The sequence below is a fragment of the Rattus rattus genome, chromosome 9, assembly GCF_011064425.1.
Source record: "Rattus rattus isolate New Zealand chromosome 9, Rrattus_CSIRO_v1, whole genome shotgun sequence".
Lineage (NCBI taxonomy): Eukaryota > Metazoa > Chordata > Mammalia > Rodentia > Muridae > Rattus > Rattus rattus.
In genome coordinates, this window is record NC_046162.1 from 40421884 (window position 1) to 40431495 (window position 9612).

Below are 9612 nucleotides of genomic sequence, written 5' to 3' on the forward strand. Positions count from 1 at the left end.
TCAGGCAAGCCATCTGGGAGACATTAAAACTGTCGGGCCAGGCCTCTGTTCTCCTGTTAGGGTGTAAGAAAAACTCAGAATTGAAGTGGAATAGGGAAATGAGACATTTGGCCCAATACATACAGGATGGTTGGAAATTAGGAATCTTTTTCTTCTCCTCCTACACGCACCCTTTGCCCCACAAACTGACTGGAAATTCTACACAAGTCTTTGGATATGAGAGCTTTGCTTTCCCAGGGTGCTTCTGGTTCTAACAGAACTAGATAGAAGGGTCTAATTTGAACATTGACAAAATTTAATACTTAAAAAAATGACCTTAGCAAGCATTCTCCCCAAAAGGAGGCAGACTCTGAGTTTTTCACTTGAACATCAGGTGGCAGTGACTTTTCAGAATCTCAGAATCTCCTGCCTCACAGGGCCAAGTTGCCAAGTCCAGCCACACTGTCTTTCCAGAGCTGGGCTTCAGAGCAGGAGTCACAGGGACTTAGGCAGATGTCCTGCAGGTTTATACTGAAGACTGGAAAGATGAGCCCAGACACTCCGTCTCTGCCCATCAGAGCACTTATTGCCAGAAGCATAGGGCACGGTGTACTCCTCACTCTGGTAAAATGCAAAAGACCGTATCCTTACAGAAGGATAGGGCTTTGTTTACCTTTAAAAAAAATCACTAAGAGTGTGTGTGTGTGTGTGTGTGTGTGTGTGAGAGAGAGAGAGAGAGAGAGAGAGAGAGAGAGAGAGAGAGAGAGAGAGAGAACAGTCCGCTACATGGCCAGGAACTGAACTTAGGTCATTAGGCTTGGCAGCAAGTGCCTTTGCCTGATGAGCCATCCTCAGGTTTATTGTTTTGCTTCTGAGACAGGTCTTTAGCCCAGGTTACCCTTGAGCTCACTATCTTTTTGTCTTGCTCTCCTGAGCGCTGGGACTGAAGCATGCACATCATGGCCAGCCTGTGATGTCTTTGTGTCAATTCTGGAATCACAACAGACAGTTCTGAAGTGCAACTGTCCAGAGATCCTGGCTTACCTGGACTCCTTGTGGAGGGGCAGGGGGTCCTCCACCTCTAGTGGTTAAGCAGAGAGCAACGCACAGGACAGGTCTCAGTGGTGGGGGGAGCAAAGCAGAAGCTGCATAGCTGTGACAGCTCTTGGCCAACACACACAGAGTGCCCACTGTGTACAGGCCACAGGGCAAGTTGGGGACTAGTGTCACACTGAATGGTAGTAAATGGTAAACTTGCAATAAAGTGGCATGCCTCTGTCCCCAGTGGGCAAGGGTCAGTCCAAACATGGGCCTAGTCGGTAATTCCACTGTCACTGAGCCATGCTGCCAGGGCTGGGCCTTCCTTGCTTGTGGCAGCCTGGTACTGCATGGTGACTGCCAAAATGCATGTTACCCAGCATTTCTAGAACTGATTTAAAGCTTTGCTGAACACTCTAGACATAAGTTTTAAAATTCCTTTTATAACACTGTTTTTTTTTTTTTTCAGTCTGAGCAGATATCTCAAAATCTTTCTATACACATGCTGACTGTGAGAATATAACCCTCCTGACAGAGACATTTACAGTGTCCATCGTTCAAACTTTATTTACAGTAGATACGAACAGTCCTTATTGGCTGAGATGTTGCAGGGGCCACCTGTCATCAAGCAGGGCATGGCTGTCCTCTCATCAGGGCCTCCACCTCACCAGGCGGCTGCACCTCACTCAAGCTGCTTGCTGCCCTCTGGCTTCTGGTCCAGTCTGCTCCTGTTACTCTTCACCATGTAGATGAAATAGGCAAGCGTCTCTTTCTCGTTCACTGGTATGTTCCTGAAGTGTCGGCTCACAGTCTACACAGGAGGAAAGACCAAATCCCTTAAGCTATGTGCAAACCGGGCCTACATCCTATCCTCTGCAGAGAGGGCACAGGAGTTGTTTTCAGAAGCGACTGCCTGGCACTTGGACTTGCTGAGGGGCTGCGGGATGTGGTGGGCCCTTGCTCCAGAGCTTAGCTGCTTTTCCCCAGGCTACCAAAAGTGTACCACTGCGGCCCAGGAGGGCACCAAGGTGTGGATGCACTTCAGCAGCATCGAGCCATCCCTGGCATGGCTTCAGCCACCCTGTGGTGTAAGGAGGCTGAGACTTCCTTGGTTGGCCAATTGCCACCAAGCCTTTCAGGCTCTGGAAGTAGACCAAAAAAAAAGAGGCTTTAAAAATTGTGTCAAGCTGGGTGTGGTGTTGAATGCCTGTGATCCCAGCACTCAGGAGGCCAGAGAGGTCAGGAGTCCAAGACCAGCCTCAGCTGCCTTGATGACAACACACACACACACACACACACACACACACACACACACACACACACACACGCATGCGCACACGCACACGCACACTTGCAACAAGACAAAACAAAAACCACCCCAAAATGCCGGATGAACAGTTGAAACAGATGTGTCTGGCCCCAAGAATTGCTGCACACGGGACAGCTGCCCCTGGGAATGTGTGCATATAACGGGGCTCACTGCTCAGCCCTGATTCTGCTTCTGTTGTCTTAGCCCTGGAGAAACCCACCGCCTCCTCTTCCCTCGCTTTGTGCTGGCAATGGTTAGGCAGCAAGGCTGTGCTGCCGCTGGACCTCTGCGCAGGTGAGGGAAAGGCTGAGGAGTGAAGACACAACAGACAGAGCCCAAAGCAGGCGGGCGCGCGGCAGCTTTTCAGCAGACCACCGCACGGATGGAGGTGGTCAGGGCAGGAGAACAGACTTGGAAATAATAAATCTTGGGTTGTGTTTTTCTTTCTCTGCCTCTCAAATTCTTTACAACAAAAGGCTGGAGAATCTAGAGGGATGAGGAAGCCAAGTGCACATCATGTGTCTAGGAGGGAAGCTGCGCCCAAAAGCACTGCTCGACCACACACGAGAGGGAGAGGAGAGTTGCTAATGGTGACTCGCTGTCACAGACAAAAAAGTAAGGCAAAAACTCCACGAAGAAAGTTCTTGGGTGCCACAAATTATATAAGAAAAGACTTCTGTTAACATCAGAGGTCAAGAAAGTGTGGGGATGGGGGACGACAACCTGAAGGTTAAAGGGAAAGATCACTAGTAGACGATTTGTCATATAAAGAACCCTGGATTTGCTCTTCATTGCCCAAAAGAAAACCGAGCCCTAAACCTAAAGATACAGTGGATAATCACACTCACACACCTATAAGGACTGATTATCAGCAGTCCTCAGGTTGCCGTGTGACTTTTAAAGCAAGTCCATCCCTCTCTGTGCATGACTTCCTTTGGGAAATAGGACTTTCTATTCCATGTGGAGAGCTCTAGATGACCTGTGGGAGGGGTAGCTGGAACACAGGAGCATAGGCTGGGCCTCTCTGATTCACCCACCTACCTCTGCTAGCTGGGCCTTGTTGAAGCCGGGTCTGGTCTGCAGCTTGTAGTGCCGTTTGTAGCGTCGGAGAGTGTTCACCTGCAGCTGGAACAGATCAACCTGGAAACCAGCGGGGAGAGTTATGTCTGAGCCCACCCTGCCTGGCCTGCCTTAGGGAGGGCTAGGAGGAAGGAAGTGGGAGACACTGTCCACCAAGGACTAGGGAGGCCAAAGGCAGGTGTGGAGAGGGCTTTGTGGGCATGGAGGAGGGAGGCTGAGGCAGGAGGGAGGCAGTAGTGGAGAGGAAGTGAGGAGGAGAGAGAAGGGGGATGATTCTGAGTGTGGACACCTGGAGCAAAGGTAGGGCTGGGGCAGCATGTCCAGGGTTGGTGTGCAGGTTCTTCAGGGAGGAGCTGGATGGGCTGGAGGGAACTGGGGAACTGCAGCATGGACCCTCTGGTGAGCAGACAGAGCTGAGCCCTGCCACAACCAGGGCTAAAGGACACCAGGGCATCTAGGAAGGCCAGCTCGGGGACACTGGAGGAGATAAGCTAGAGTGTGGCTGGGCAGAGCTCACAGGAACAGAGGTGCTCAGCCTCAGATGTCACCTTCCTGAAAGGCTGCACAGTGACCCACCAGCAGGTCAGGGCTGGCCTGGCGTCTCTGCAGATAGCTGGATAAGGGACAAGAAGGGCTCCTGTCTCTGGGTTCAGCTAACCTAGGAAGGGGGTAATCTACTTAATCATGAAATACAGGAGGTCAGAAACATGGGTTGCCTTTAACTGCCTCCAAGAGAAGCTCCTGACTCAGGCAAGTGAAACTCATTTGAAGAAAAAACAAAAAAGAATGGCCAATATGAGGGTCTAGAATCCTCCATTCATCTCAAAACATTCTAAGAAAACTTTTCTAAAATGCTCGGTCAAAGGGATTCAGAAACCGAATGTATCTTTACGAAAGAACAGCAACACTACAGGCAAAAGATATTGGAAAGTTAAGGCTGGGGAAGGGACAGGGAGGGGTGTGAGGACATGGCTGAGTTCCACAGGCCTCTCCACAGCTGCAGACCAAGGCCTCCCTAGTTCTACTCCCAGCCATGGAGTGTGCTCAGGCAGGATAATGATGCACCAGATGCTCAGTGCACCCTGGGCTTCATTCCTCTTTCATGGGGCCCGAGCGGGCACACTTTGGAAAGAAACCCAGCTAACCTTCCTGGAGGCTCCCTTAGTGCACATGGGGACCTTCTGGGTGAGAAGCTGGGGTTCATGGTCTTGTGCAGTGCTCTTTAATTCAGGGGCGCATCCCAAAGGACATGTGGCAATGTATGTAGGACATGTTTGCACTGACACAACTCAATGATGTCATTGGCTTCTCAGGGTGGGGGGTGGAGGGTGCTGCTGCTGAGCCTATCATACTCAAGATGTGCCCCTTCCCTCAAATGCCAAATTTCTGCACAGGCTAAATGGCTGCAGTGTGTTTTTGGGGACAAGCTGGTAACACTGACAAGATGAATCTTTACATTCAGGTCAGAGAAGGCGGCAAGAGATGTCTAGATCACAGACTGAGCATTAATTTAAGGGCAAGAACAGGGTGTTAAAAGAGGCAACATCTTGTTAGGCACTGGTTGGGCTCAAAGGCAAAGCCCTGCAGTCTACTACAAAGAAGACCAGCAAAGCCTCTAGTACTACCTGGGACCTTGGCGAGCCTGCAGAGGGATGGGCAAGCAGGCAGAACAGCTGATCACCAACCTTTCCCAGTCAATGTTACTGAAAGTCTAGAGAACTCTTTTCAAACACGCCAGCAGCAAGGCAAGGCGACAAAAGATGACTGATTAGTTCAGAAAACACAATAGCCAGGGAGAAGGCTGGAGTCTGAGCCCACTATTCTTATTCTCTGGCTAGGAGGGAGGCTTGGGCAACGAGCTATTCTCCCTGCTCTCTCTACCAGCACTCTGGCCGGCTTTTACCTCAGGAATGTCAGCATCATGCTCAGGGGAATCTCCGCCATCATCACTTGTCTTCCTCTTCCTTTTATTTCGGACGCTCTGGATGAAATTTTTGTGGAAGTCGCAGATGTACAGGTGCCTTACCTGGTTGGAAGAAACCTAAAGTCAGTGTTATCAACCCCATGGAACCTATGAAACCATGAGCCTTCTCTTTTGGCCAGGTACTAGAGAGAGATGGATGAGTGAAAGGCAGGCCACAGCTTACAACCATACTACTACAGACTGCAGAAGAAGTAGAGGGCTGGCAGTACAGCTCAGTGGAAAATACGTGCCCAACTTGAATAACCCCCCGCCCTACATACACCAATACCACAGTGCATTAGCATCCAAACCTCTACAGTATAGAGAAGGTGGCTGCAGCTGGGCGAGGGCTGGCTTTACAGGCACAGGAGGAATTATAAACTTGCAGTGGGCAGAGATGGGGCCGCAGGACAGTGGCTGGTACTCCCACCGCCTACTAGTACTGTAGGCTAACACTGGAACACTTGACCCCAGCTCCTTCACATCTGGCCCACAAAGGAGCACCACATAAAAGAGAGTGGGTATCACCCTGGTTTTCTAATAAACACCAGAGTATATTAGTAAAGGTGCCAACAGCAGCTCAGATGTGAAGAACATGTTTTTATCTAAGGAAGTAGGTAGCACAGCTGCCTGGAGGAACCATTTGAAGTCCCTGCAGGACCCAGTGCCTATGTAAATGGCCCTGGGTAGGGACAGATGGAGCACAAATGTTCTGGGGAGACATCTGAACTGGAGTTTAGTCCTTAAATCCTCAAAGATAAAAGTAAGTTGACAGGAAGTCACCATCAATGAATTCAGGCTGTTTTGTGGAGGGGAAAAACGAAAACTGTTTAACCGGGTGGTTATCAGTTTGTGTGGCCGGATTGGTGAGTCATCCGGAGTTTAAACTGGGATGCTGTCTTGTGTACAACAGGCGCTCAGTAAGTGCTGAGGCACCAAGGTAGGCGCTCTCATATCTGAAAACGGCTTTTGCTGGAAAGCCACCTCTTACAAGGTCACAGATTGGGATGGCTTTGGCCAGATTCCACTCTAGCAGTGAACTTTCGGACATGGCATATGCCACTATCCTAAAGAGTAACACAGGAGAAACGAGACTACAGAACACGCGTCCCCTGTCCCATTCCTGCAGCTGGCACCTGGGTTGACAGTGTAAGGAGCAGTGCCTCTTGAGGGAGCAAGCTGCTTCCTACAAGCATAGCGGTAAACTGGGGCGAGGAGCAGAATGGGGTGTTTATAAGCTTAGATAGGAGGATGTCAGACCCAGAGCAGGGAGGTGGGTGACCCCAGGCTCCTGAAGCCTTCTTCCTTTATGATTCCTAACTCCACTCTCCAGAAGTGAAGGAGAAATATGCCAGTTGCAGGTTGGTTATGTATTAATAGACTACAGAGGCAGCCAGTGTCCACCTGAAGGGTTGCGGTGTCTTATTTTAAAAGGGCTTTTGCTAGATCCTTTTATAAGACAGCTATTCTCTGCCCTTAACCATGCTCAAGTCTAAACTGCTTTTCAGCAATCTCAGGGCTCTGCTGCCTTTGTGGTTGGGGTGGGGCCAGGAGGGCGGGAGCAAAGGCTCGCTGTGGTTGTCTTTTTTTTTTTTTCCTTTCCTGTTTCACTTGCTACAATAGCTAGAAATTCTTGTAACACAGCACTTCCTTGGGATTGAATTCCTGCCCAAGTCTGTGGAATGAAATAGAAACTCTTTCAGCAATAATAACTCTATACCACCAACTTGAAATGGACTGAGGCTGCATGTCTAACCACAAGCCTTCCCAAGTACTGACTGCCTTTGGGGATGCTACTGCAGGGTGTGTGTGGGGGGCTTTTTTCCAGATGAGGATGAGGAGAGAGAGAGAGAGAGAGTGTGTGTGTGTGTGTGTGTGTGAAATGCTCAACACTGTTCCCATAGGTTCCCCATGGGTTCAGGGGATAAATGGAGTCTTTACTGCAAGAACAAAGCCAGCCAGATGTAAGGACTCCTTAAGGATAACCGCCAGCAGCCCACACAGGAGGCAGGTACCGTTTCCATGTGGATAAATCATCGACGGTCTCAAGTTCCCTTTCACTCCCATATGTGATTAGCAAGGGACACCTGAGTGTTTAGCCAGGTTTTGCTTGAGTAATTTCATTCATTCATTCATTTGTTCACTCATTTATTTATTGACAGACATCTGTAAAAAAAAAAGTCCCAATCATTTAAAAAAAAAAAAAAAAAAGCACGATTCCAAAAGAGCTGGACTATACTGGTTAACTAAATAAAACTGAGTGTGCAAGAGAAGAGTCTAGAAGAAAGGATAGTGACTTTATTTATTATAGAGGAATGGAACTTGGGTGTAGGGTTTGGAAGCATGCCAGGTGATAAATGGGTTTAGGAAATTAGCCAGCTTTTAAGTGCAGTGTGCTCTTAGAGCCATTGCTTCCTACCCCCAGCCTCAGTTTCTGCCACATCCGAAGTGTAAAGATGGGCTCCCCTGTCCGCTAACAAGCAACGTCTGATTTCCCCTAACCGTTGAACAGTAATTATTCAAGCTCCCTGAATATTCAAAGTTCCTTAACTCAGTCTCAATTCCTAACCTGGAAGTTGCCACTCAGGGCTTGCAGCAACAGATGTCAAACTGAAAAGTTCTTAACCGGTTAGCAGTAGGCACATCTTCAGAACCGTTAACAGAGTAGGTGAAATCAGGAAGTTTCTTATAATTAGCCACAAGGCGTAGGGCAATCCCATTCCATTTTAAATGTGTACCTCTCCACCTCTATCGGTAATACCAAAGATGCTAACCCCCTCAAGAAAACTGATTCCCCGCCCCCTCCAATCATATCCACAGCAAGTCGTTTAAGACCTGGCCTTGGCCTTATTTCTGCCACATCTCAGAAAAACTCATTCGCTGCCAGCGAAGCGGGCTCTATGCTGCGCTGCAGAGACGGAGGCCGCGGGAGACAGGAAAGTCGCGGCCACCTTGCTAGTGTCTGAAAGAGCGACAAGGTCCCTGGAGAGAGGACGAAGTTGGAGAAATCCTTCAGGTCCCCTCATCGCCCCTTCTGCCCAATTCTTGCAAAAGTAACCCACCTCTCTCTGCTCGATACTATTTGGCGAAACAGTGACAGCTGGAAGCTGCTGTCGCTTTCCCAGGCAGGGAGAGTGTGCCAAGCCCTCCTCGGTTTCTCAGCCCACCCTCGGTGATGCGGGCAGCGTCGCGGAGCACCGAGCGGCCTCCACGAACCTGAGTCCCCTGTTTTGCACAGACTGCGCGGCGAGGCCCAACGCGCGGAGCGTCCCCAGGGTCCCTTCCCGCGGCCCTGCGCTGCGCCCCGAGACTCACGCTCTTGTCTATGTCCAGCTTGAGTTTCTTCTGCGAGATGCTTTTCTGCACCCTCTTGCTGAAGGAGGCGTTGCCCGCGGGCCGGACGCAGCGCTCGCCGTCCGCGATGAGGCAGCAGCTCTGGCCGTAGCCCGGGGCGGCGGCGGGGGCGGCAGGGGGCCCTTCGCGGCTGTCCTCCTCGGTGCTGAAGCCGTTCATCTCCCCGCCCCGCCCCGGCCCCTCCGGGGGAGGGCCCCTGTAGGCCACTCCGCGGCTGCTAGCCCCGCCGGGCAGCTCTCCGCCAGCCCCGCGCCCGGGTCCCACGGTGCGCCCCGGGTCAGGCGCGCTCTGAGCTCCGTGAGGCCCGGCTGCTCTGTGCTCCTGCAGCCGGGGCCCCGGAGGGGATGCGCACACCGAGGTTCCGGCCCGGACTCGCGAGGCTCCCCCGGGATCCGGGCCCGGCCGCCCTGGGGCTCCCGAGGCCCCCGCCGGCTCCCGCCTGCTCCGTGCCGCGCGGCAAAGTCTCCACCCGGCAGCTCCCCGCGCGGGGGCCCGGCCTCGAACCCGCCGTGTCCGGCCCCGCGGTGCGCTCAGGCCCGCCCCAGCGCCTGGCCGCTCGGCGGCGCCCCGAGTCCCCGCGGCAGCCCCTGGGCCGCCCCGGCCGCCGCCCGCCCGACGCGCCGCACCACAACAGTGCGCTCCCCCGCCCGCCGCGGCACAGCGGAAGTCCCGCCTCCGTGCGCTCAATGGCCGTATTCTTTATATGGGCGGGGCCTCCCTCGCCGCTGGCAGTTCCCATTGGGCACCATCGCTGCCGGTCTGCGGTGCCAGGCTACTTCCTGGACTCTGCTGGGATGGGTTCAAAGTAGAGAAAGTGCAAGAGGGAAGAGTTACCCGGGCTAGAGAGGACAGCGGGCCGGTGGTTTAGTCCTGGCTGTGGAGTGGGATG

General features: G+C 52.1%; 1 protein-coding gene across 1 annotated transcript; it reads right to left on the bottom strand.

The window, feature by feature from the left end:
* Nucleotides 1-1557: 1557 nt before the first annotated feature.
* On the bottom strand, nucleotides 1558-8908 carry Sap30l (SAP30 like). Its single transcript, XM_032912628.1, has 4 exons — nucleotides 8685-8908; nucleotides 5310-5432; nucleotides 3368-3466; nucleotides 1558-1828 (listed from the first exon to the last, which is right to left on the bottom strand). Exons 1-4 carry the CDS (start codon nucleotides 8880-8882, stop codon nucleotides 1700-1702), a joined length of 549 nt encoding a protein of 182 aa, XP_032768519.1. The 5' UTR covers nucleotides 8883-8908; the 3' UTR covers nucleotides 1558-1699.
* Nucleotides 8909-9612: the final 704 nt, after the last annotated feature.

Bases quoted from the DNA above. Each gene is read 5' to 3' on its own strand.
- Sap30l (XM_032912628.1), bottom strand. From the start codon at position 8,882: ATGAACGGCTTCAGCACCGAGGAGGACAGCCGCGAAGGGCCCCCTGCC. The intron at 5,433-8,684 runs GTGAGTCTCGGG...TCTTCCAACCAG, and splicing joins AGCTGGACATAGACAAGAGC to GTAAGGCACCTGTACATCTG. The intron at 3,467-5,309 runs GTAAAAGCCGGC...GCTGGTTTCCAG, and splicing joins ATGATGCTGACATTCCTGAG to GTTGATCTGTTCCAGCTGCA.